Below are 27631 nucleotides of genomic sequence, written 5' to 3'. Positions count from 1 at the left end.
TCTTTGTGGCTTGTCATTCATTTTGGTTTCCTGTTCTCAGTTGTTCATTACTGTTTTGACTGACTTGATTTTACTTCTTTTGAAAAAACAATATTTTTATTCAAACAGTCATTGAATAAAATATTGTCTGTGACCCCCCTCCTCCCCTTACCCGTCCCCCCTGTTTCTTTTCTGCTCTCTCCTCCTCAGATGGATCAGACATCAAGGGCAAGTATACACCATATTGGTCCACCACCTTTGTTACTCTACTTCCTTCCTCGTACCCTTGTCCTAAACTCCCCGCTGACGCCCACCTCCACCTGTTCCAGCCTGCTTGCCTCCTCTGTTCCTCCTGCCCGCATTGCCTTCAAGACCCTCCTCTTCCTCTCTCTCCTCCTCTTCCTCACTCCCTCACTCACCCACCCACCCTCTTGCTGCGGCCTAGACCCACATCTTTCTCTTTTCCCTTCTCAAGCTCTTTCTCTCTCTCTCTCTCTCTCTCTCTCTCTCTCTCTCTCTCTCTCTCTCTCTCTCTCTCTCTTGGCTCGGACAGCCGTTTAAGGTCTCTCCTTGACATCCTGAAAAAGAATAAAATATAATTTTTCTCTCACTGTCAAAACGTATTTCTGATCCCTGTGTCCATTACATTTGGGAAAGTTCTCTTCCACCTGTCTCCTCCTCACTTTTTTCTTCCTCGGTGACAGTGTTACCATCCTTAAGTTACTCAGATTGGTGCATTTACTGTCGAAATTGTCAGTTGTTGTTTGTCACAGCTAGTAAAAGTCCTACTCTAGTTATATAGATGCAGTCATTTGTTTGGAAGCATCCCCAAAGTAAGCTTAAGCATTACCGTAGTATGAATTAGCAATTAGAGTAGTACAAGTATGATATTATTGTGGTCTTTGTTGAGAAGTAATAATTGATCTTTGAGTGTAGCATATCATTGTCAGTTTGATCTGAATTTTTGGACCTAAAAATTAAAATGCAACTCCAAAACTATATGACTTTCTTTCATCCATTGAACACAAAATATCATATTTTGCTGAATGTTTATTCTGCTCCATTTCTTTTAATGAAAATATATACTGTGCAGTGCCTGTCAACCTCCAAAAAGATCAAAAGAGCATAATAAAGGTATTATAAAATAGTCCTATTACTTGTGCACTGTATTCCAGGCTTTCTGAAATCACATAAAAGCTTTGTATGAAGGAGCAAGCAAAATCATTACTATTTTCACTTTTCAGTAAACATATTTTAACTTTGATCTCGTCCCCACAAAAAGATTTAGTATTTGTTTTTTTAAACGTGAAATTTAGCTTTTTGGTGCTTGACATTGGCTGATCAGTGTTTGTTTTATGTGCTATTATAGTATTTATTAATATTTTGAATTAGATTTATTACTTCAAACTTATATATTTCTGTTTAATTGCCAAAGCAACACATTTTTGTAACTAAGTTTTTAATTTAATATTTATATTTTATTTTATATTTATTTTATTTGACTTTATTTAAATTAAAGAAATACATTTGTAATAGTTTTAGTTTTAAGGCAAGGCAAGTTTATACAGTGTACTATATTAGCACATTTCATGCACAATTGTAATATATATATGTATTCAAAGTGCTTTACACTAAAAGGAATTCAAAAAGACAACAGATAACAGATGCATAAAATAAAATAAAAATAAACGTTGGTTAACAATAACAATCACTATATACTTTCATTGAATAGAATAGAGCAGTTTGAACATCCTCCAAAGCATCTCCCATTGTTCTCCATATCGGTTTGAGGGTAAATAAATGATCTTGAATTTCTATTTTTGCGTAAACTGTTCCATTAAATCTCGAAGACTGAGTAGAAATGTTGCCATACAGCTGAATACTTAAAGACAGACCTCTATGAGCATGTGATGTTGTCTTCCGTTTAGCCACAGTTTATTCTTTTAGGTTTTTCTATTACGGTTTATAATGGTCAGTTAAGGGGCAGGAATAGGCTGCAGATGAATTTGCTAGATGGCCTCCTTTAGGTCCTTTCCTGTTGTCTCGGTGCTGGAGCTCTTGGTAGCGGCCGGTTGGTTTGTCGTCCTCCTCTTACACCCCGTGTTTTCATCAGCTTGACCCCTCTGTGCGTCTATCACCCTCCAGACTGCCACTGTGGACGTGCCGCTACGTCTTCAAAATCCCTGACCTGGAAGTGCTAGACATTGTGGAGGGAAAACTACCTGGGCACAACAGTGGTTTCATTGGGATATATACCTTCTTTTTTTTTACAGACTAATGTGACATTTGCTGCTTGTTTACTTGTTTAACATCATTATTTGTTGAATATAAAGACATGCAAATGCTTCAATAACGTGAAGTAGATTAAACTGGGTTGCCCTTCCTCTTGCCCTTCACAATGCTGGGCACTTTCTCCGATTGTGTCTCTGGAGCGGCTCCGCGGTGTCAGTCTGGGGTGATCACCTCCATCAGGACCCCTGTCTCACCCACTCCCAGCTAAACGGTTGGCCATGTTGATGCCTGTTGAAAAAGAAAGTGGCACAGCACACTCTGTTTATGAAAATGACGTCGGAGAACTCGCTTCGTCTCAATGTGTATCCCGGGAGTCGAGCCAGTTCTCCGACTTGCAAAAGAACGAAATTTGAACAAAAATTCCAATCAAAATATTCAATCTAAAACTGTCTGCTTTCCCAATTTTTCCATTATTTTGGCCAATTGACGGCACCATAGTGGCTAACGCTGGTATTCCCCCATGATTCCTCAGTGTTGCGTATGGTAACGTCCCCACTGCGTTCCTGCACCTTTTGAAGAGCAGCTGATGTTCATTTGTTTCTCAGAAGCCTCCCTGTGTTCTCCACCCTTCGCTTCCCCTTGGATAATCTTGCCCGTTTCTGTTGCAGATTTTGAGTCTCTCCTGCCAAACACTTTTGAGTCAGAGGGACATGTGTTCATTGCCCCCAGGTAGCTTTGTGTGACTTCTTGAAGCCACGTTCCTGTTTTCGTGCATACGTCCATCCCTAACTTCCTTTTCAACATACCGTAGTGATTGTAGTCTCTGTGTTTGCTGTGCGTAACGTGTCTTTCCATTTTAACCCAAGTGAATGTGTTTATTTGTTGTTCTGTCTGTCGAGACTCCTCGCCGTCACCCGTAGGAAAGAAAATAATCCTAAAAAGATCTTTTTAATGTGTCAATTAATTCTGCTAGACAGCAGTAAAAACAAATGGAGAATTTTACTGTTCTGGGTTCATTACAAGTACACTCCTAAAAAAATAAATAATGATTCTATATCGCCATTGATGGTTCCATAAAGAACCTTTAATGAACAACCTTTAAATGTCGTCTGGTTTTACAAAAAAGCACTAGTTATGCGTACAGTATTTCACTTAAAATTGAATTCTATTGGAGCCAGTAAATTAAAGCTTGTATTTTTCTTAAACCGCATATCTTATTTCTTTTAGGGATGTTTAATCAATGCATTTTCTGCAGGTGAAGTATGCTCTATTTAAAATACTTCACTCTTTCCCCACCAGCATAAAAAAAGAAAAGAAAAAAAAGCCAGCCTTTTTTATCATTTTCAAAAAAAAATCATGACCACCAGAATAATTTGCATGAATATCTGAATATGCAATATATCAAAAGAAAGAACAGAGCCTCTGCTTTTAAACAACCAAATAGAACGTTTTATTCTAGCTTTATCCATTATTTTTTCATCAACATTTGAATGTGGGTGTTTCATAAAAAAAAAGCAACATTTTGAACAAAAACACGAGAATATAAACACGGAAAATTCCGTCAATGGCGGGGAAAGAGTTAACGGGTAGTTGTAAAATACACTGTAAAAAAAATCCCGTTGTTTTTACAAAAAATCCTGGCAGCTGTGGTTGCCAGCATAATTCTGTAAAAAAATACAGTAAAAATGTAAACATATTTACAGAACAACCTGTAAATTTTATAGTATAAAATTGTAACATTTCAATTTAAACCGGTAACTCCAAATACTGTTTTGTACCTTTAACACATACTGACAACCACCATAAAAATGAAAGTGGTAAAAGAGGAAGCCTCATGAAGAATCATGAAGAAGTTGATCACAAGTAGCCTTTCCACAAGCTGAATTATACTAGTATACACATACCACTGTAACCTCGGTTCCCTTTCAAGGGAACTCGCGTTGGGTCGATTGGTCTGTGAGGAAGTTCTTTAGGGCAAGAAAAACGGGCAACATCTCCAGGCGGTTGATGTGCCATGAGAGATGGTGGTCCCTCCACAGACCCTGTGTCGAGCGTGCTTTTAGGATCGCTGTACCAGCCCGTGAGAGAGGCATCTGTCGTTAGCGTCTTGCGACGACAAGAAGCTCCCAACACGGGACCCTCGGACAGGAACCAAGGTTTCTTCCACATAACCAGGGCACGTAAGCATCGCCACGTGACCCTGATCATGCGATAGGGGTTGCCCCTCGGGGAAAACCCTTTGGTCCTCAGCCACCACTGCAGGGGTCAAGTCAAGTCAAGTCACCTTTATTTATATAGCACTTTTTACAATACAGATTGTATCAAAGCAGCTTCACAGTGATAACATCAAAATAATATAACAAAGTTTGTTTCTAAAAGAAAATTGCATCAACGTCCACCTTAAGTAAGGCAGATCAATAATATTATTGAATATTAAATGTCCCCAACTAAGCAAGCCAAAAGCCAAGGCAACAGTGGCAAGGAACCAAAACTCCATCAGGTGACAGAATGGAGAAAAAAACCTTGGGAGAACCCAGACTCAGTCGGAGGGCCAGTTCTCCTCTGGCCAACGAAGGATGGGGTCTCATGTACAACAGTCCAAAAGGGATCACGTTGGACGCTGCTGCCATCAGACCCAACAGTCTCTGAAACTGTTTGACAGTGAGTGACTGGCCTAGCTTTATTCTTTTCATAGGTAAAAGGCGTGCCTGCATCGACATTGAGTCCCAAACCACGCCTAGAAAAGTGGTCCTCTGTAGTGGAGAAAGCACACTCTTTTTGGCGTATAGCCGTAACCCCAACTCTTTCATGTGGGCGAGAACGACATCTCGATGCCGAACCCCCAACTGATGCGACTGAGCCAGAATCAACCAATCGTCGGTGTAATTCATGATGCGAATACCCTGCAGAGCTGCATCTACGCATTTTGTGAAAGTCCGGGGTGATAGTGCTAGGCGGAATGGAAGAACTCGATATTGTTAAGCTTTGCCCCCGAAAGCGAAGCTCAGGAACTTCCTGTGATATGGAAGGATGGATATATGGAAGTATGCATCTTTGAGATCTATCGTGACAAACCAGTCCTCGGATCTGATCTGTGACACGATTTGTCTCAGTGTTAACATTTTGAACTTTAGTTGCATGACTGACTCATTCAGAACTCGAAGATCCAAAATGGGACGCAACCCCCCATCCTTCTTTGTAACTATGAAATACCGGCTGTAAAACCCGGTTTCCCTGTTGGAGGGAGGTACATATTCTATGGCCCCTTTCTCTAACAGGGTTTTCACTTCTTGTTCCATTACCAGAACCTGCTCGGGGCCCACCACAGTGGATATGACCCCACGTAAACCTGGGCGGGCGAGACCCGAACTGTATTTGATAACCTTATTCTATGCAGGACCCAACGAGAAACATTTGGCAGTAGCCTCCACGTTGTCAAATATTCTACTATTGGTACCAGCCTCTCGAGACTGGCTTCTGGTTTTGTTGGGCAATCAGCCTGACGCTCTGTAACGGCGAACCGGCAGGGAACGACCGACCTGACTGCTCTAGAACCTTCCTTGGAGGGGGCGGGCATCCCGAGGCCACTGCGTTTCCGGGTGGACCTTGAGATATGTGCTCGCCAGAGACCGCTGCGCCCTGAAGCACACGAGGTGGCAGGGTTGGCAGAACGGTCCCCTGAGCACACCGAGGGGAGACGGCCACCGTATAAGGAGGTGTTGACCGCTCCACTTCGGGGGGGACTGCCCTCACTGGCCTGAGCCCTCAGGCGTCAGGACCTCTTCCCCGCAGCCTTCCTGGAGATAATGACGGTCCTCAGATCCGTCTTACCCCTCGAAGACTGTGGCTGAGGGCGCCCTACCTGTCCACAGCCTTTCTGTGGGGGAGCACGGAAAGCTACGCTCTGCTTCTGGATGGCACGGTGCGAAGAGCTGGCTTTAGAAGTGTTGTAGACATGAAAGAGTTAATGTTTTTGATTGTCACGTGATCATGGTCGGGGGTCTTACATAGGAATGTGAATATTAGTCACCTGTTCACTGATTGAGAGGGGGTGAGCAGGGACGATGTATTCTTTGTTGACCACTACACTTTGTACCATCAAGTGTACCATCTTTGTACCTCGCGAAAGAACGCCGGGCGGGATTGGGATCGGAGTGTCCCCATGGGAAGCACATCACAGTGCTCACAGCCAGCACCCTTGAGTGGTGTATATATACACTCACCGGCCACTTTATTAGGTACACCTGTCCAACTGCTCGTTAACACTTAATTTCTAAGCAGCCAATCACATGGCGGCAACTCAGTGCATTTAGGCATGTAGACATGGTCAAGACAATCTCCTGCAGTTCAAACCGAGCATCAGTATGGGGAAGAAAGGTGATTTGAGTGACTTTGAACGTGGCATGATTGTTGGTGCCAGAAGGGCTGGTCTGAGTATTTCAGAAACTGCTAATCTACTGGGATTTTCACGCACAACCATCTCTAGGGTTTACAGAGAATGGTCCGAAAAAGAAAAAACATCCAGTGAGCGGCAGTTCTGTGGGCGGAAATGCCTTGTTGATGCCAGAGGTCAGAGGAGAATGGCCAGACTGGTTCGAGCTGATAGAAGGGCAACAGTGACTGAAATAACCACTCGTTACAACCGAGGTATGCAGCAAAGCATTTGTGAAGCCACAACACGCACAACCTTGAGGCGGATGGGCTACAACAGCAGAAGACTCCACCGGGTACCACTCATCTCCACTACAAATAGGAAAAAGAGGCTACAATTTGCAAGAGCTCACCAAAATTGAACAGTTGAAGACTGGAAAAATGTTGCCTGGTCTGATGAGTCTCGATTTCTGTTGAGACATTCAGATGTTAGAGTCAGAATTTGGCGTAAACAGAATGAGAACATGGAACCATCATGCCTTGTTACCACTGTGCAGGCTGGTGGTGGTGGTGTAATGGTGTGGGGGATGTTTTCCTGGCACACTTTAGGCCCCTTAGTGCCAATTGGGCATCGTTTAAATGCCACGGCCTACCTGAGCATTGTTTCTGACCATGTCCATCCCTTTATGGCCACCATGTACCCATCCTCTGATGGCTACTTCCACCATGTCACAAAGCTCTAATCATTTCAAATTGGTTTCTTGAACATGACAATGAGTTCACTGTACTAAAATGGCCTCCACAGTCACCAGATCTCAACCCAATAGAGCATCTTTGGGATGTGGTGGAACGGGAGATTCGCATCATGGATGTGCAGCCGACAAATCTGCGGCAACTGTGTGATGCCATCATGTCAATATGGACCAAACTCCCTGAGGAATGCTTCCAGCACCTTGTTGAATCTATGCCACGAAGAATTGAGGCAGTTCTGAAGGCAAAAGGGGGTCCAACCCGTTACTAGCATGGGGTACCTAATAAAGTGGCCGGTGAGTGTATATAGTGATATAAAGACAAACAACACCAAAAATGACAAGGACAGTTTCACAATGAGCGCTACGGAAGAAGGAAACTTTATAGTTTCCTGGTTCGTGACGTCACCCGCCTCCTACGTTCCGCCACACCATTGGACTGATTTTGCATGTGCTTCAAGACGTCATCACGCGAAGCGTTCCCTCATCGTCAAACGACGCAGCGCGAGTTCCCTTGAAAGGGAACCCAAATGTGCATAATTGATAACAAAAACTATTAAGAAAAGTTAATTTAAACTAAATAGTTTCAAATGTGAACTGTCACACAGGGAATTCTGGGAATGTTTGTTTACAGTTTTTCACTGTAAATTATAATTTGATTTGCCTTTTTTACTTCTAAAAGTATTTTACTGTAAATTGCATGTAATGTATTTTACAGTTTTTCCCTGTATATAATATAGGAACTTACTGTTAACAGGGTTTTTTTCGTAGCGTTTTTACAATATTTTACAGTTTTCAGTTCATTTTTGGTAGCAAAAATTACAACACCTTACTATGTCTGGCCTAATATACTTTCACTGTCAGTAGTATTATATATTATAATAAATGTGATATTTGCTTGTTTTACAAACTTTCAACTTGCCCCTCAAGTTTTTTTCTGTGGTAATGAAAGTTGTTGATAAAGCTTAACTTGTTATGAACCTGGAAAGTTCCTTTAAATCTCCTGCTTTACAGATTATTAACCCGAGAAAAAGACCCCAGTAATCTCACATGTGTCTCCTATAGATTTCAGGAGAGATCTCAACAGTGTCTCAAACTGTTGTGAGATTTTAGTGTGCACTTACTGCAATTTGAACTCAAATGTTCATCTTTGTTATGCACAATTTTATAGACAATTTAAGGAAAAACATCTGAGATAAAGTTCATACTTAGAAAGCCATGTGATGAAAGCCAAACCTCTGAGCTGTAAATTTTCCTCTGGGTATCTCTGTGTTTGAGCTCATTGTCGTCTGCTGTCGTGGATCAGCAGATTCTCCACATCTCATCGCTGCAGCTCTCGCCCGCGCGTCTCCTCTGTATCTGTGTGCATGGCCTTCTCCTCACTTCCTTCATCAGTATCAAGGGGAAGGTTCACTTTGATTTGCATGTTAAAGCAACTGATGGATCTAGAGATGTTCACGTGCATGAGTCTATGAATGATCATCTCTCTGTGTGTTTGTCCTTTGCATATACACTCCAAAAATCATGTTCTTAGCCAGTAGTTCTGTCTTGTTTTCCAGTAAAAACATCCTTGAAACAAGATACAGTTAACTGATATTTTGCGAGAATGCATATTGTATAAGTGTATTTTAGGCAAGAGTTAATGCTAAAATCTACCAATGAATCAAGACAAAATACACTGTGGTTTTACTTCTCAGGTAAATTTATCTTGTTTTAATGATGTTTCCGTTAAGTACTGGTTAAGAATAGTTTTTTTTGCTGTTTGTTGTTTTATACATGTATTTGGTGTTTAAGATGTATACATGAATGTGAGCAAAGTGAAATATTTGTTAATATCGGTTTTGCAGTCTATAATATAACTGTTTTTGAAGTTAATCTATAAGAGAGAGTTTTTATATGTGTGTCCTGTCAGTGAGGAATGACATGTGTTTTCCTCAGGGAATACTGCAAAGAACTGGAGCTTTCTAACAACAACACGGAGTTCCTGCTCAACTTCATCGCTCTGATGGAGAAGGTCACACCAGACTCCAAACAATGTGAGTCGCAGATCTTACAAACGCCAGTATTCTCATCCCTCTTACGACTGTCTTATGACTTTACGACTTTTTAAAGGATTGTTGAGGAATCTGTTGATGGTTTTCTTGCACTACTTTTGCCGTCTTTGGTACAGTTAACCAAACGCCAGCTATATTCCTGCTGAAAAGAACATCTTAAACCGGCCTTACTGGTCTGAACAGGTCTGCTGGCTGGTTTTAGAAGGGTTTTGAGCACCTTTTAGCTGGAAAACTGACTTGCCCAAGCTAAGAAACCAGCTGAGACCACTTTAAACCACCTAAGAATCTGTTTAACATACTGCTAACATACATTTTTTTGGATACTGTCATGGACCCCACATAATTATTTTTATTTTAGAAGTATTATTTACATACTATTATAGTATTCATTCATATTTTTAGTTAACTTTTATTTCTATATGATCAGTTTTCATTTTAACTTTAGTTTAAGTTAATGTGCTTTTGTCATTTTTAGATTTTATTTATAACTTTAATTTTTGTTTTAGTAATTCTAGTACTTCAACTTCTTATCTATTGCAGTTCCCAATTTTTGTTTTGTAACTAAGTTTTTCATCTAATATTTATATTTTATTTATTTAAGCTTAATTTCAGTTACTGAAAATGATTTTTACTTGTTTTAGTTTTAGTTAGCAATAACAACACTGAGCGTAACTCTGACTCTCTATGACTAATTCTTGAACTCAGAACAATCTTGTATTAAGATATCAGCTCATATATCCTAATATTATCATCATTATTCCATGCAGGTGACAATTTCTTGCTGCATAATCTGATCTTGGACACGGGCATCATTAGACAGCTGGTAGATAAAGTCTGGAAGACCAAGGACCTCAACACGTATGTTCATATTCAGAATGAACCACTGACTTTCCTCAGATTTATTAGCAGATTCACACCATGCTAATTTAGCATCATCCTAATCTCAAGCACAAAAGCACCTTTATTAGAGCTAGAGGTACTGTAAATGTGAGTAAATATGCGTGTTGTGTTACTCTAGGTATGGCTTTCTGGCAGTCTTTGCGGCCACAGATGGAGGCGTCACTCGAGTTTTCCCTAATAAGTGAGTGCGGTTCTTTTTTTTATCTTTGTCACTGTGTTATTGTAAATACCTGCTGAGGTAAAGTGTGTGTGTGTGTGTGTGTGTGTGTGTGTGTGTGTGTGTGTGTGTGTGTGTGTGTGTGTGTGTGTGTGTGTGTGTGTGTGTGTGTGTGTGCGTGCATCAGGGCCGCTGAGACCTGGGAGGAGGATCCAGAGCCATTTAATGCTAGTTATTACCGCCGCAGTCTGGACAACAAGGGCTACATCTTCAGAGCCCCCTATCGCACCGGTGAGTGTGTGTGTTAGAAACACATCAGACACTAAACTGTCCTTACAGTCACATAAGAATTTTTAATTTTAATCACAGTATCATTTACATAATATATTGTTAATTTTATTATGTAATAGTTTTCAAGAGCTGCTCTTTTTTGGGGGGGTTTTCAGGCAATGATGACATGCTGAATCCAGAGAACGACACCATCGGCATTCTGGTTAGCACAGCAGTGGACATTACCGTAGGAAACAAAAACATCAAACCTGCAGGTACAATAAAACTTCTCGACAAATGACAAAATAACAAATAGGGTTCACATGGAAGCCTTTTAAACCAGCCAAATGACACAGCCTGTGTGTGCAAACAATGGCAAGATCAAATGTGGGATTTGATATGGTACTTTAATAGCTTAAGAACTTCATCTTACGCAATAGAAGGCTGGATATCTGTCATTTACTGTCCTGACAGCATCTGTGTTTGAAGACATGATCTTTCTCAGTGCAATAAATCCAGAGACATTTTGTCATTTTTTTACTACCAATCTACAGTGATATGCTGTGGTTCTTACAGAGCGCATGATCATCGTGTTCCAGTAGGATTACCTGACAGGTGGATTAGCACAGAGAGTCTGGGTTTAGAAGTATGACATATTCTGCTCTGAACATCGTTGTAAAGTCAACTCTGTTGAATTAATATAATGTTGATGTAAATATCTTGCCAAAGTAAAGTATTCTAGAAACCATACCTTAAAATCCTGAAATACTGTAATTCTGTGTATATCGGGATCGCGCGCTGTCTGAGGCGTCTGTGCACACGCTTCGGACGTGTCAGTGAGCGCGAGTTAGATCATTTTGTTTTCATCAGCATGAATTTAAAAAACACATTTCATTGGTTCAGACTCATGCTATAGAGAATTCAGTTTTCACTTGTTTTGCCTGTAGCTTGTAATCAGCCTGTGCGCACTCCCACTCATTTTGGGGTCACATTTAAGTTGTTTTCTCATGGGGTCACATTTAAGTTGTTTTCTCATTCTTTTTCTGTCTTATACTATCTTAGTTGTGGGTGTGAAGCTTGATCTTGAGGCTTGGACTGACAAATTCAAGATCTTAGCAAGCAATCACACAGACAGCAACCGGCAGGGCTCTCAAACGGTAAAATGCACACACACACACACACACTTAAATATATACACACACGAGTACTATTGCTAAATACTGTTGTTCCTGCCTGACAGTGTGGACCAACCAGTGGCTGTGAAATGGACTGTGAAGCCAACAGTGATGTAAGAGACTCTTAATGCACTCAGATGTGTCAATACTGAGAGCTATAGATCCGATCTATACATCCTCATTCACAGCTTCTTTTCAGAGTTTCACCTTTTAAAGGGTTAGTTCACCCAAAAATGAAAATTCTGTCAGTAATGACTCGCCCTCATGTTGTTCCAACCCCGTAAGACTTTCGTTCATCTTCGGAACACGAATTAAGATATTTTTGATGAAATCTGAGAGCTGGATCACTCCTCTATACTAGTCCATATGCTTCTTCAGGGATTGAACTTGCCGGCCTTGAAAAGTTATGAAAGACATCGTTAAAATAGTCCGAGTGACTACAGTGGCTCAACCTTAAGTTTATCAAGTGACGAGAATACTTTTTGTGCGCAAAAACAAACAAAAATAACGACTTTATTTCAACTATTCATTTCCTTCTCTGTGGGCCTCGAGTCAGTTCACTAGTGTAATAGCGTACGCTTCTGTTGTTGTACGTCACACGCATCACGCACATGACCAGCGTCGGCCAATAGTGAGCCTCCGTGTGACGTAGCTCTACGGAATCACACTACGTTAACTGACTAGAGGCCCAAAGAGAAGGAAATGAATAGTTGAAATAAAGTCGTTATTTGTGTTTGTTTTTGCGCACAAAAAGTATTCTCGTCGCTTGATAAACTTAAGGTTGAGCCACTGTAGTCACTTGGACTATTTTAACGATGTCTTTAATAACTTTTCGAGGCCGGCAAGTTCAATCCCTGAAGAAGCCTATGGACTAGTATGGAGGAGTGATCCAGCTCTCAGATTTCATCAAAAATATCTTAATTCGTGTTCCGAAGATGAACGAAGGTCTTACGCGGTTGGAAGAACATGAGGGCGAGTCATTACTGACAGCAGGGGCGTCACTAGGCCCTTTTTAGGGGGGCTTCAGCCCCCCTAAACTTCTGCCAAGCCCCCCTAAAAATGTGAGATTAATGTAGGCTACACAAATTCGTGTTCGCTTCAGTCTTGTAATAATCAGATTCAGCACGTTCTCAATCCACAGCTGCGCCGTGCAGAGAGCACGTCAGAAACAGAGGACAGGGTGTGTGTGTTCATTTGTGTGTTCATCTGAGCCTCATTGGTCTGTCACTGCTCGTCAATGTCAGAGACGACCAATCAAATCAAAGTAGGCGGGCTTTATGTTCACAGACGCTGCTGAGCGCGAATTTTAACAGTGCGACACGACCATTTTTTACAGTCTATGGATTCGACGCGGACGGTCAAGTGCGAGATAAGATGTAAGTAGCTAAACTTAACATTTCATATTTTACTTTTTTAAGGTCATAAATGTTAAACGAATGACAAAAAATAATCAGGCAAACTAATATAGTTTTGTCTAATTTCGCCATTTTGAACTGAAAATAGGCCTATACACTCATGTAACTCATGTAATGTAATAATTAGTTTACAAGAAACATTAACAAAGCCGTTTTCATCATGTTAGGCACAAGATTAATAATGAATGTGTACATATTGAGAATATAATACAAATTGTAGCCTTTAGTAAATTAAAAAAGCTCAGCTTTAGGAGGGGAAGAGAAAGGGAGGAAGAGACTGAGAAAAAAGGAAGAGTGATGGAGATGAGAAGAGAGGAGGTATTGACAAATAATCTGCCCACTGACATGGTTTTAAAGCTATTTCTTATCCTTTTTTTTTTGGTCTTCAAACGTCTTGAAATGCACATATCAGAAATAAAAAATTTGAACCCCCTACCAATCTCAAATTTAGGACCTCTGTGATTATAAAGCCCTGTCTACGGCCCTGTATTAGGCATAAGATCAATAATAAATGTGTAGCCTACATATTTTGAATGCATTTAATAAACTTAATTACCTTTAGTAGCTTTCAGTAAATAAACGCGTCTGAGAAAATGATTCATAGGCAAAATCAACCTATCAGTTGACCCTATGTTTACTTTCTTCACTGACAGACAAAAATGAAAAGCCTATATCAGTCAAAGCTCAGCTTTAGGAGGGGAAGAGACAGGGCAAGAGAAAAACAAAGAGAAAAAAAGTGATGCTGCTGATGAGGAGAGAAAAATTGTCAGCTGCCCACTATCCAAGTTTTTTGGCCTTCAGAGCATCTTAAAATGCACATATGTAGATCAGAGAAATCAAAATTTTCTCGGGGAGACCCCGAACCCCCCTATTTGCCCTGCCTCACATTTGGGACCACAGGTATTATAAAACCGTGCCTTTGCATCGTAATGAAAATGGTTAATAGTGATCTTTAGATCCTAAACTAAAGTGTTACCTTTTTTTATAATTTGTTTAAAAATCATATTGGGGGCTTAGCCCCCCTAAAATGAAAATCCTAGTGACGCCCCTGACTGACAGAATTTTCATTTTTGGCTGAACTATCCCTTTAAGTGTATGGCTGATTGATCTAGTGATATTACCATCATTTTCCATTTAAATTGACTGATTGATTGTCCATGTCTGACGTAAACCCATGCACTACAGGTACGTATTGTGTAAGAACAGTAATGCGTTTACTAGAAACTGTCCTTGTTCTTTGCAGGACTTGCTTTGTTATCTGATAGATGACGGCGGCTTCCTCATCATGTCCAATCAGAAAGACCACTGGAATAAGGTCAGGAAGTTCAACAGGACAGCGATGTGAAAACACTGTATTTGCTCCTGTTTTTCACCCTGTGCTCTTCCTCTCTTATTTGTAGATTGGGATGTTCTTCAGCGAAGTCGACCCCATTCTTTTTTACAGCCTCTACAACAACTCCTTCTACAAACGCAAGCAGTCCTACGACTATCAGTCAGTGTGTGACCCCGTGCCCAGCAGCAACACAGGGGCCGCCCCGCGAGGAGTGTTTGTGGTAAGAGGATGGATGGAAGGATGGATGGATGGATGGATGGATGGATGGATGGATGGATGGATGGATGGATGGATGGATGGATGGATGGGATAAGACGATGACTACATTTACATGCAACCTAATAATCTGTTAATAATCTGATCCGAATCTCAGTCGGACACGTGAACACCTCAGTCAATCTAAATGAAATCCTATTAAATGAAATGATATCGAGGTGGTGTCGATTTTAAATGCTCTTTTAAATATAAAATATTTGCCACATAAACATTTGAATTTGAAAACACCTTGCGCACATGTGTGGTGCCATAGTGTGTGTTTATTTACATCTTACGAACTCGGTGGAGAAGACTCAATATTTGTTAAAAAGCTTTTCATCAAGGCAAACACACCAGTTATGCTCACGGATATCATATGATTGCAGTGATTTTGTCCATTTCTGAATGTGGAGACTTGTGTGTGCGCTGTAGTTTTCTTCGGAATGGATGTAATGCACATGTAAATGAGTATTTGAATTGTTGCAAAGTTTAGGGTACATATAAACAATACGTTTGGATTACAGAATGTAGTGTTGTTATTGTTAACTTTTACTAAATTGAATTAGAACCATTAAAAACTGAAATAAAGTAATAATAGAAAATAAAATAAAGTAAAATATAATTATTAGATAAAAAAACTTGAACTTAAAAAACTTACATGAGAAATGTTGCTTTGGCAAGTAACTAAAATAAAATAAGTTGAAAGCTAAATAGAAATATTAAAAAAAACAATAACTAATAAAAATGACAAAAGCACATAACAATTGCTAAACTATTACAAATCAATTTATTAATAGAAATAAAATAATAAAATAAAAATATAAATATTATATGAAAAACTTAAAGTATATAAAAAATAAAGCTAAATAGAAATATAAAAAACTAATAGAAATTACAAAATCACAACAGGATTACTACAGAATTGCTATTTTAAATAATTTGCATTAATTGAAATAAAGTAATAATAAAATAAAATATAGATATTAGATGAAAATAACTTAAAATAAGTTGAAGTATTAAAAGTACTAAAAAGTAAAATAAATAGAGCTAAATAGAAATATAAAAAACAAAAACTAAATAAGAAAATAACTAACTAAATAAAACAAAAAAATTGACAAAGCACACAACAGATTTACTCAAATTAAAATAAAACTGAACATTTCAAAATATTAATAAATAATATAATAGTGTGTATATATATATATATATACTACTAAAATCCCACTGACCGAATGATTGGATGGATCGAGGGATGAATAAATGGATAGATGGGTGAATAGACAGATAAAGATAAGTGTGTATTTGGATGGATGATGAACTGTGGCATAATCAAATGTCATGTGTTTCCTCTCAGCCTACTATTGCTGATGTGTTAAATGTTGCCTGGTGGACGTCAGCGGCTGCCTGGTGAGTTTCTGTCTCAGTCAATTATAATGTCTGATCTCAATGATGTAGTAGCTTGTAAACACAGGAGTGTGTGTGTGTGTGTGTGTGTGTGTGTGTTGTGCTTAGGTCACTGCTGCAGCAGATGCTGTATGGATTCACCTATCAGAGTTGGTTCATGACAGGTGTGTGACGTTTACATTGATTTCTAAAAGGTCGTTGTTTAAGGGAATCAATAAGACAAATCTGACGTGTGTGTGGATGTAGATGAGGTCGATGCTGAAGGAATGGACCACAGAGCGACCAGCTGTGTGACGGTCCAGACGCAGTTTTACTTCAGTAACCTCAGCAGCTCCTACAACATACTGCAGGACTGCGACAACTGCTCCAGGTCACACACACTTCCCTCATGCTCTCACTGTAGATTACATATACTGATGAACGCTTGTTTTTTATTGCAATGTGTCTGTTTTACAGATTAATTCATGCTAAGAGAATAAACAACACCAACCTGCTGTTTGTGGTGGCTGAAAGACTGTCCTGCAACTCCTGTGAAATAGAGAAACTGTCTCAGGTGGAGACGGAATGTATCCTTCTGCATAAACATGCTTTATTATATCAATATATTTTAAAATGTAATTTATTCCTGTGATCAAAGCTGAATTTTCAGCATCATTACTCCAGTCTTCAGTGTCACATGATCCTTCAGAAATCACTCTAATAGGATGATTTGCTGCTCAAGTAACATTTCTGATTATTATCAATGTTGAAAACAGTTGAGCTGCTTCATATTTTTGTGGAAACAGTGATACATTTTTATTCAGGATTCTTTGATGAATAGAAAGTTCAAAAGAACAGCATTTATTTGGAATATAAATCTTTTGTAACATTAACTGTCACTTTTAAACAATTCAATGCATCCTTGCTGAATAAACATATTCATTTTTTCTTTTCTTTTTTTACTTACTAACCCCAGACTTTTGAATGGTAGTGTAAGTTTGTTAAACAGACATTCCTTAACACCCTCCATTTCTCAGACAAAGAAACAAATACATGCGAGTCAATGGCAACAGCCCGGTATAGAAAAGGAACCACGAGCTGTTTCGACTACAATGTTACAGTGCGTACACATTCACATGCTTCCACTTGTTTATCCAAAGAAACATTCTGGAATTGGATGTCTATGGATGGCATAATAAGTTCTGTAAATTCCGCTCACAAGAATAATGTCCATAATGCATAACCAAGTAGCATTTTGACGGAAAAATAATTAACAAAAATATGAGCTTCACATTTCCGTAAACCCTAATGCTCAAACTAATCATTTAGTTTGAGTAGAGCGAACTTAAATGAAACAAATTAGTTAAACTTTTAGGAGTACTCAGAACTTTCTTTTCCTTTTGAGTTCACAAAACTGACACATTTTAAGTAATCTGAATTGCTTCACTGTTTTGAGTTTTATGAACTTGTTCCTTTTAATTTAGACAAACTTAAATTTAACTGAAACTGGGCTGGGATTTCTATTTTCCAGCATGCTTAAGAGAGAGTAAACGCTAAAATTAAGTGTTTTATAATGTTTTTTTGTGCAAGATTAATGTTAAGTGGGAGATTTAGTAGTGTTTAATGTTTTCTATGCTAATTTAGAAGAGTTTCTGTCATCATGGAACTTCATCAAGCTTGATTTGAGAACAGATAAATGTTAAATGTTCTATATTGCTGTACTCATTCAGCAATTGCTATGTTATGCTAATGATGTAAACGCATTGTGTTACCGATTAGCAAGTTAGCACTACTAATTTAGCTTTTTAAAGCTAGCCAAGTTTCCATTACTAAAAAGTTGAGACAACATGATAATAAGTTAATAAGTTAAATGTATGAATTAGCTTACTCAAATATTTCAAGTTAAGAACAATTAAAATGTCCGAGTACAAAATAAAAATCTGCCAGTTCTGCTTATCTAAAATTTGAATTTCTTAACTTAAAATTTTTGAGTTTTGACAACTTGAACACTTGTAAGTGCCTTAATAGACACTTCTCCGTTCTTTTTTACAAACTGAGGGAAATGATCGTCCGTAGTGTCGACAGCAGACACAGATGCCAGACATAGACATTAAAGTCAACATGAAATCAAAATTCACCCTATTTACTTCCTTTAAAACATTTTCCTTATCTTATTGTGAACGTTTCATCAGTGCACGTTATTCTGAAGGAAATAAAGAAATATCCAATGTAATGCGGTTTGCGAATGTCATTTCATGTTGACAGTTGTACATAAACCCAATCTAGTATTTTGGCATAAAACAGAGTATAACCAAATCACATGTTTCTCTCTGTCTCTCTTGCAGGAGAACACATCAGACTGTGGGCGGGGTCACTCGTTCCGCCCCTCCCTCCTCACTTTACTCCTCCTCCAGCTCCTCCTCCTGTCTGTTCTGGCCCACCCCTATGTTTAACTCCATCCTCCTGTCCTTCTCTCCCTCCTTCTCGTCTCCTTAAGTCCGCATTTCTCCTTTATCTCCCCGTTGCTCTAGTCATAGGTAATATAAAGGGACTTCCTTCTGCCCTTATATGGAAGCCCAGTCGTACTGCTTCATCCACTTAGCTTCACAGGTTGTTGCTTAGTGACCGTTGCAGAACTTTGTCCTCTCCTGCCAATCAAGAGCATTTGTTGGAGGAGCTAAAAGTGTCTTCGTGAAAACAGGAAGCCAGCGATGAGAAACCGACGGCCATCTAGGAAACGAAGACGTGGTGGAAAATGACACGGACTGTTCCCTCCTGGCTTTGTGGCCGTAACAGGGTTGAGTTTCGTTTGAGTCCACCTCTAAAGGGGAAAGGTCATCCTCATCTTCATCCTGTAACCCGTGTCATGAGGCTACAGGACATTCTGACGCCGTCTTGCTTCCGGTAATAAGAAAATAACCGAATATGTGCAGAATTTTAAGTGATTCTCAAAAAAAATATCAATAACAACATGTGAGTATTAAAAACATACCTCCATATATTAGGGTATTTAATGAAAAAGGGAAGACGATAGATGTTATTTATTCAATTATCATTTATTTATTTATTTATGCACTATATCTACTTCTTGCCAAAATGAGACTTGTTACGTGGTCTAATTTTTCTAGCCAAATTAGGAGGTAGGAAAACCACAGAAAAAGAAAGTGAAAGCAGTATCACACCATTCCTTCATCAGTCACAAAGGGCTTCATATATTTATTATTTCTATGTATATCACTACCCTAACCCGATTAGGTTAGGCTTTTATTTGTGGAAACGTTCAAACTATATTAATGCCTCAGTTATATAATATTTGCAGCTAATATGTAATAGCATGGGTTCATTTTTCAAAAATGACACTTCTGTGTGATTTATTCACCCTCATGTCGTTCCAAACTCGTACGCTGTTATTTTCTTTCTGTGGAACACCGAATGAGAAATATAAGAATCAAGAACGATAGTGACCATGACTTTCCAGCTCCAAAAAGACAAATAAAGTACAATAAAAGTCCCATGATCAGCTATCATATGAACACAAATCAAATGGACTACTTTGATTGGTCTATTTTTTGGAGCATGACAGACACGGTCACTGTGAACGGTCATTGAATGGAAAACATGTAGGTGAAGATGAGATGTGCTAATGGAGAGATTTTTGATGGATTGAAATGCAGTATTTTAGCGATGATGTCAGTTTGCAGTCTGTACAGTTTTTCACAATCTCAGAATGTCGACATTGCATTTGATCACAACACATGCTGTTTGTTTGCACCATTTTTTGCACTGATGGATTTTAGTCGTTACCATGATCTTAGTGATCATGTGATATATATATATATATATATATATATATATATATATATATATATATATATATATATATGTAAGGCCCAAAACAGCATTTTGAGTCTGCTCTTGTGTATTTGCATAGAGTTTTGTTTCTGGCTTCGACTGGTTTTTAGTATCTGTCATGATATTATCTCTTATGTTGAAATGTTAGTAATGCGATGAAAAACCCTTGTTTTGGGCCCTCTATCAACCTTCTTTTAGCTGTGCCTTGATGCACTTTATAGTGGACAGCAGTGATCATGGTGGAGATCGAGCTTCACCCTCAGTCAGTTCAGTGCGAGTTAAAGTCTTTCATGGGCCTTAAAACTTTAGTCAAACAGGTCGTGTTTGAAATAGAATACTAGCGTACTGCATACTGTATTTTTCAGGCTACTCTTAAAAAATACTCACTAATGTTTACTGATGAACATTTTTATGCTATGTTCTGGTCACATGACCTCAATATTGAGCAGGTTTAGCCATGGCCGGTTAAGAAAAAATTGTTATTTTGCGTTTTTAATCAAAGTTTGTGTTCAAATGATGAACTGATCAAATAAGTCAAGAGGGATATAGTTACGGAAGCGGATTGCATTCACTTGAAGAAAAAGATCTACTCTGTTTTTCTGAATTAACGAGTTAATTATCTCAGAATTACAAGATAAAAAGTTTTTGCTCTGTTTTTCTGAATTAACGAGTTAACTATCTCAGAATTACAAGATAATTTTTCATGGAAATTTTTTTTTTGCTCTTTTTCTGAATTAATGACTTGATTATCTCAAAAACTCAGAAATTCAGAAAAACAGAGCAAAAACTTTTTTTCCATGAAAAATTATCTCGTAGTTCTGAGATAATTAACTCGTTAATTCAGAAAAACAGAGCAAAAACTTTTTTTCCATGAAAAATTATCTCGTAATTCTGAGATAATTAACTCATTAATTCAGAAAAACAGAGTCGATTTTTTTTCTTCAAGTGAATGCAATACGCTTCCGTATATAGTTGAGATAATCAAAGTTGATATTGTTTCCAGTCATTCATCACACTGGAAATGGCAGGTCAAGTCGAGTGCATTGCATTGTAGGACACAGTATTCAGCATTCCTTTTATTATAATACGCATAATAGTATGCTATTCTGAACACAGCCAGTGCCTCCAAACACGTAACCTGACTGGCATAAGGGAATGCGATTTATCGTTTTAATTTGGAGTATTATTGAGCCGCAGTGTTTGCCATACCCTTCAGCTCCATGCCTACATGTACTAAAATTTGACAAGCACTTTATGCATTCGACTTGTCAGTAAACGGGGTTAAATCCGAACCTCGCTTACTGGTTCTTAGTTGCACATTTGGCATTTCAGTGGCCACCACCTACAGAGTAAAGCTCCATGGCAAGACGTGTCCAAAAACAACCCCTTGGCTGGTCTTTGAAAGAGCTTTTCACTTGCTGATAGTTGTGGCCAAAGTTGGATCATACTGCCGAGTTGCCACTGAGTTTTGGCAAAGTAGATTTTGGAGTTGAACCGACCGCTCTACATAACCTCAATCCATCATAACAGAGGATGTATACACACATCCTTCCCTGCTGTAGTTTATTTGTCCAGTGTGTGAGGGGAGCGAGTGTTTATGTGTGTATGAAGGTTTTCTGATGGTTGAGGAAAAGAATCGATGTTTGCTGTTACGTGAAATAACTGAAAAATTGACAATTTTATGAGAAGTATTTTGAGAGTATTGTCATTGTTGGTTTTGAAGGAATGATCCGTGTCAAACGAATGTTTCAAATCTGTCTGTCTTGAGGCAAAATCTGTTAAAGCCTGTTTTATTTGCCTGTGCAATTTAAAAAGACAGCACTTAACATGTTCAAAATCCCCTCTATCTGTGTCTGTTTAAAAAGAAAAGCTCACCCGAAAGTTAAAATTCTGTCATCATTTATTCACCTTCTTGTCGTTCTAAACCTGTATGACATTCATTCTTCTGTAGGAAACAAATGTTTGGAAAGGACATATCCATTTGTGTTTTACAAATGAAAGAAACTCAAACATGACATGAGGGTGAGTAAATGAGAATTTATTTTGGCTGAACTATTATTAATTTTCTCGTTTTCTCATGAAAAGCTGCCAGGATGCCATGTATTTTGTACACACCTTTTTTTTTGAGAGGTGAGCGATGCATGTCTGATGCTCGTGGACACGATTCTTACATCACTCGGCTTGTTTTTCATTCACCTTCAGAACTAGTTGCTGCCTGGTGAGATAAATATGCTATATGTTGTGCTAAGAGTTGTAATATCTGAACTTGAATGCAATCCTGATCCTGACACTATCACATATGACTCCTGTTTATAACCCACATCCGGATGGATTTATGAGTCCATCTACAGTATGAATACATATATTAGACCCCATTGAGACCTATAAATGGAAAAACACAAATATAAAAGGTCATATGTGATAATGTAAGAATTTTTAAAAAAGACTGTTTAAGCCTTTGGTCCCATACCTTAATGGCAAAAACCGAGGTGTCGGTATGATAATGCGAAAATAAAGGGATAGTTCACCCAAAAATGTAAACATTTACTCACCCTCAAGGTTTTCCAATCACATTTATAGGGTTTTCCAAGTGCCATTCAAAAGTATAGTTAAATATAGCAACCAGGGGTTTTAAGCTCCTAAAGGGACAGAAATGCACAATAAAAATATCATAAAAGTTGTCCTCATGTCTTGTGTAATATATTTCAAATGACTGAGAAAAAATTAAGTTGTTATTCGTTGAAAAATGACTCCTTAGCTCTCAAATCAAGTTCTCCTGGATGGCGTGATGGTGAGTAAAATGATGACATAATGTTCATTTCTGGGCGAAACATTCCTTTAACCAACTACTTTAATGTCGAAACCTGTTAAACGGCTAACGCGTACCTCTTTCTTTGCCTGATTATGGAAACAGTCTACGATTTTATTTCATATCAGGGCAAAGAGCGCTCTGAAAGTTGGAAAAAATGCCTTGTTCTATATTCTGGTGAGTTGGTTCAAAACCTCACCACACACGTTTTTTTTATTTTTTATTGTATTTTATTTTTAGGGGGGAAAGTAAGTGTGTAATTGTTTTAAAACTGGAACACTGTCGATGTACAGGGGCACTGAACTGCCTGAATTAGTGAAACACATTTTGGCAAGACACTGCGATTAAATGATCATGAATGTGTCGGTCTTGTGTCACAATTCCAAGTACACTGTGGAACTAAAGTCCTTGTTTTTAAGTGGTCTGAAAGATTTGCTTTTGCCAAAAAAGAGAAAAAAAAGTATTCAAAAAGAAAAGCTAAAAAGAGGAAGCAGCTTGCGCAAGGGGAGGGGCCTGATGTATAACCCACCCACTGGGAGGAGTCATTAGCTCAGACCCTCCTCTAGCCCCTCCCCCTTCAAAGCAACATCATCGTAGGCGCGTTTCCATCAGCGAGACGTGTGTATGTGATTACGTAGTCTTTAGTCTGGTGTTCCGTGACAAATGTGTACAAAAAATATATATTAAAAAAACGTACAAAGGAGAAACTGAATTTAACATGAGTGAGGTTTTAAAATGTATTAACGATTAAAAAAATAGAAACACAATACTGCTGATAATACTCATGAGTTGAGGTCTGAAATCATGGTGAGCGTTTTTTTCTTTGGTTCGTTTATTGGATTGTGTGTTGGGGGCTCAGTGCCTCGTCTCTGGGTCCATGTTGCTCCATTTTTTTGTACAGACAACAAAAAAAGACGAGAAAATTTGTAAAATATTGTGTCTGTGACTCCTTGTAAAATATTTTCAAATTGTTTATTACAGAGAATCAGTTATTAAATAATGTTCATATTTTTCACTTCAGTGCATTGTGTAGTGTTTATTTTTCTGGTGCATTCAACATGTTATAGAGGTTCATCAGAAACATTGTCTTTGGTCCCAATGTTAACGTGTGGCATCACAGTACTGTACTGCATTCTTAAGACCTGCTTAAAATATACTTAATGATTGGGTTTTAGTTGCAGTTTCTAATTATCTGTCTTTTGAAAGCAAAAAATTTAAATTGCACTATTTAGTCAAAAGTATGTTGAGCGTATCATCACAAAAGCGGGGTTTAAGCAGACTAAATGATTGGAGAACTTCCGTATACATCACCAGAGAGAAGTCTGTCATTTTCACCTCAAGGTCCGGTTATGATATTTTTGATCAAACATTATGAGGTCAAAAAATGAATTATTTACAATAAGATCTATAACGTGCATTTATAAAATAGTGAATTTTCATTTCATGCCAACTTTAATATGTTCTTATGCTTACTGTGAACGATTCACCGTTGTAAAAATAAAAAGTTTTCATTCAAGTATAATAACTTCTGAAACGACTTTACTTTTCAGGTGATGTAAAACAGGCTTGCAAGTTTCAAGCGATAGATGCTGGCCGTGTATCAGAGATGTAGATCTGGCCTCGTTCTGGTATGAAACACACAGTTTTCACAGTCCAATCAGTTCCAGATGGATAAAATCAAGTCCCGCCTACATTATTATCTTATTGGCTGCGTCCGAAAGCTTCAAATGTTGCCTTCAGAGGATGGATTTTTGAAGGCAGCATAAATGTATCCTTCGCTGCCTTTGATATCCCACAATCCTGTGCTTTCCATTCTGTGACAAGTGAGCTAAAAAATAAAGGCGGTGTCTGAAAGTTGTGGTTGGTGGTCAGTTTGTGTGTAAATGTACATTTTTGACCAACGTTTCCCACTTCTGATGTCATTTTTAGTGAGAAATCACTATTAAATATTAGCTTAATTATCACCAAAGCTCTCTCTATTTTGTTGTAGATCATTAAAGCGTTACGCTGCCTCAGAAGTCTGCCTGGAATTATCAGTGTCGTGAGGAACCTTCATGGGAAAACGCTGCCAACAAAGTCATTCCTGATAAGGCAGCGAGGAAACAAGTCACGCTTACGGACGCAGCCATTGACTATCCTCTATTTTCAATCAGAAGTACATAAATTCGGGTTGCAAACAGCATGTCTCGTTGATTCAAGTCTTCAGCGCATCTCAACAAATGCCAGGCGTCCACATGAAAAGCTTTGCAAACAATAGCACAAAAAGATGTGATTATGCAAAGATGCATAGCAAAAAAGTGAGTGTTTCTGACACGATGATTCAGTTATGAAGTATAAGAATTAAATGTACTTAATATTGGTTATGTAATTAATGTTTTCAATTAGTACACTTTTACTGTATTAGGGTTTTTAATACGATCACAACAACTGTAGGAAGTCGAGGATTGCCTTATGCCAGGTCTCTGGATCATCAAGGTAACAAGGATGTCCCGCCCCCTTCATTACCACCACCTTGTGATTGGGTAGATGGCTCAGGTTGCTTAGCGACGCTTCCCCAAGCTGAGTGTCCTGGTCTCCATAAACTATAAGAGCTGGAGTCTGTGCAGGTACATAAGGATGAAAATCACACATTTTTAGCCAGATAGATAGATAGATAGATAGATAGATAGATAGATAGATAGATAGATAGATAGATAGATAGATAGATAGATAGATAGATAGATAGATAGATAGATAGATAGATAGATAGATAGATAGATGTGTCACCTGTATGCTGCTGTACTGCTCAGCTGAGATCTTCTCTGTACAGATAGGAGCTACAGGGATATAGGCCTTGACTTGCTCTGAGTGCTGGAAGAGGAACGGCAGCGAGTACATGCCGCTGAGAGACGGGCTGATGACCACCACAGGACCCGTGTTCAGACCCTCACACACCTGTCTGAGGAACACACCTGGAGCCAGCTGACCCACTGGAGCCGGGGCCGGAGCCGCCTTAGACTGACCCAGGCCTGAGCGAGCAATGACACACAGAAATGAGCCGCTTTAGGAGGAGAGACAGCAGACGGTGATCAGTTAGTGAGAGACTAAAGGTCTGTTCACACTCGGCATGTCTGGTTGGATTAAAACGAACCCTGGTGCGATTGCTCTGTTAGTGCGGTTCAGTTGAATAAGTGTGAACACTGCCATCCGAACCCTGGTGTACACCAAACAAGAGGACCGAGAACACTGAAAAGATGAGTCCAAGCAACCCTAGTGCGGTTCAAATGAAATATGAACACAGCACGGACCAAAGACATCTAAACAAACCAAAATGTAATATAATTTATTAACAATATATACTAATAATATTATAATAATAGCGAATAATATATTTAAATAATTCCTTTTATTAACAAAAAGTATGTACTGTGTGGTAATACCATGGGTTTTGCCATGATACACTTATGGTCATTTTTGCCAGAACAGTACTTTTGTAAAAAAATAAAGAAATTACACAGTATTTTATACATAAAATATATTAGTTTTTTTTTATATAAATATACATATTGTATGCTTTACAGCACTTCCCATACGTCTATGTTACATCACTGTCCATATTAAAGGCAACTGAATGCTATTATAATTATTTATAATAGTTAAATATATAATTATAATAATATAAATTAATTTTTCTATATAGCCATAATAACAAATAAACAAAAGATATATTCATGTTTACATTTTACAGAAAGTAGCATGGTTTTTGACGGCACCAGTCATAAGATTTTAGTTATGTTCCATGCTAATATTATGGACCATAAATATGGTAATCATAAGTACCATTATTATCATCTGATGATACTGTATCACTGACCGTGATATACTTTAAGTATAGTATTACCACCACGGCACCACCTGATGATACAATCACTGCACCATGGTATATTTTAAAGTAGCCTACCATGGTCCATGATGATACCAACCATCACATCACTGTACCATGGTTTAACCTAAAGTAGCCTACCATAGTATCACCATCTGATGATACCATCACTGTACCATGGTATACCTTAAAGTACCATATTATTAGCATCTGATGATCCCGTCATCACTGTACCACCATGGTATTGTGCCGGTGGCTCACCTGGCAGGTCTATCGCCACAGCTCGGTAGCCCGCGACAGCAAGAGTCTCCAGAGTCCCGATCTTCAGCCAGTTCTCCGATGAGAACCGGATCCCGTGCAGCAACAGGACGCAGAGTTTGCCGGTACCGCTCGACGGAAGCGCCTGTCGGTAGAACAGCGTCTGATCTCCGCAGATCTCCACCCGAACCGAGCCTTCTGACATCTCAACCGAACACATGATGAGTGAGAGAACTCTGGAGGAACAAACAGAGGAGCAAAGGTCACGCACAAAACACTTCGATTACTGCAAAGATTTATATAAACAAACGAAGCTACAATATAAAGTATTCGAACAATTTGGTTGGTTAAAGTTCAATGATCCACCTATGAACCTGAGTATAGCATAGTTTTGTACCAGAGTAAACTACGAGTCCCGGAAGACTGTCAGTTTTACCAGAGAGACACACTGACCTCCAGCGGCGCTGTCGACACTGACAACCTTCATAAATGCTACAAAAAAAACATTTACCTCAGTGATTTCTCATCATACATTTACTAGTCGCACAGCAGATTTTAACCAGCTTTATGCTAATTA

General features: G+C 38.7%; 2 protein-coding genes across 2 annotated transcripts in view; one reads left to right on the top strand and one right to left on the bottom strand.

The window, feature by feature from the left end:
* Positions 1 to 19644, top strand: part of cacna2d2a (calcium channel, voltage-dependent, alpha 2/delta subunit 2a) — a 231675-nt gene extending 212031 nt beyond the window's left edge. The window contains exons 23-38 of the mRNA XM_056270376.1: positions 2880 to 2940; positions 9270 to 9367; positions 10153 to 10243; positions 10404 to 10466; positions 10630 to 10733; positions 10889 to 10987; positions 11775 to 11869; positions 11953 to 12000; positions 14546 to 14617; positions 14703 to 14855; positions 16245 to 16297; positions 16403 to 16458; positions 16541 to 16664; positions 16751 to 16860; positions 17311 to 17393; positions 18619 to 19644. Coding sequence (XP_056126351.1) covers positions 2880 to 2940; positions 9270 to 9367; positions 10153 to 10243; positions 10404 to 10466; positions 10630 to 10733; positions 10889 to 10987; positions 11775 to 11869; positions 11953 to 12000; positions 14546 to 14617; positions 14703 to 14855; positions 16245 to 16297; positions 16403 to 16458; positions 16541 to 16664; positions 16751 to 16860; positions 17311 to 17393; positions 18619 to 18726 — 1418 coding nt within the window. The 3' untranslated portion in view covers positions 18727 to 19644. The remainder of the gene's footprint in view (positions 1 to 2879; positions 2941 to 9269; positions 9368 to 10152; positions 10244 to 10403; positions 10467 to 10629; positions 10734 to 10888; positions 10988 to 11774; positions 11870 to 11952; positions 12001 to 14545; positions 14618 to 14702; positions 14856 to 16244; positions 16298 to 16402; positions 16459 to 16540; positions 16665 to 16750; positions 16861 to 17310; positions 17394 to 18618) is intronic.
* A 5519-nt stretch (positions 19645 to 25163) lies between these two features.
* abhd14b (abhydrolase domain containing 14B) lies at positions 25164 to 27324 on the bottom strand. Its single transcript, XM_056270466.1, has 3 exons — positions 27058 to 27324; positions 25701 to 25942; positions 25164 to 25532 (listed from the first exon to the last, which is right to left on the bottom strand). The coding sequence occupies exons 1-3, from the start codon at positions 27272 to 27274 to the stop codon at positions 25353 to 25355; spliced, it is 639 nt and encodes a 212-aa protein (XP_056126441.1). The 5' UTR covers positions 27275 to 27324; the 3' UTR covers positions 25164 to 25352.
* Between the last annotated feature and the right edge of the window lie 307 nt (positions 27325 to 27631).

Source organism: Rhinichthys klamathensis, unplaced genomic scaffold (genome assembly GCF_029890125.1).
Source record: "Rhinichthys klamathensis goyatoka isolate OS25496 unplaced genomic scaffold, OSU_Roscu_1.1 h1tg000303l_1, whole genome shotgun sequence".
In the NCBI taxonomy this organism is placed as follows: Eukaryota; Metazoa; Chordata; class Actinopteri; order Cypriniformes; family Leuciscidae; genus Rhinichthys; species Rhinichthys klamathensis.
Note: the sequence above shows the minus strand (reverse complement) of the source record. Positions and strands in the feature narration are given on the sequence as shown.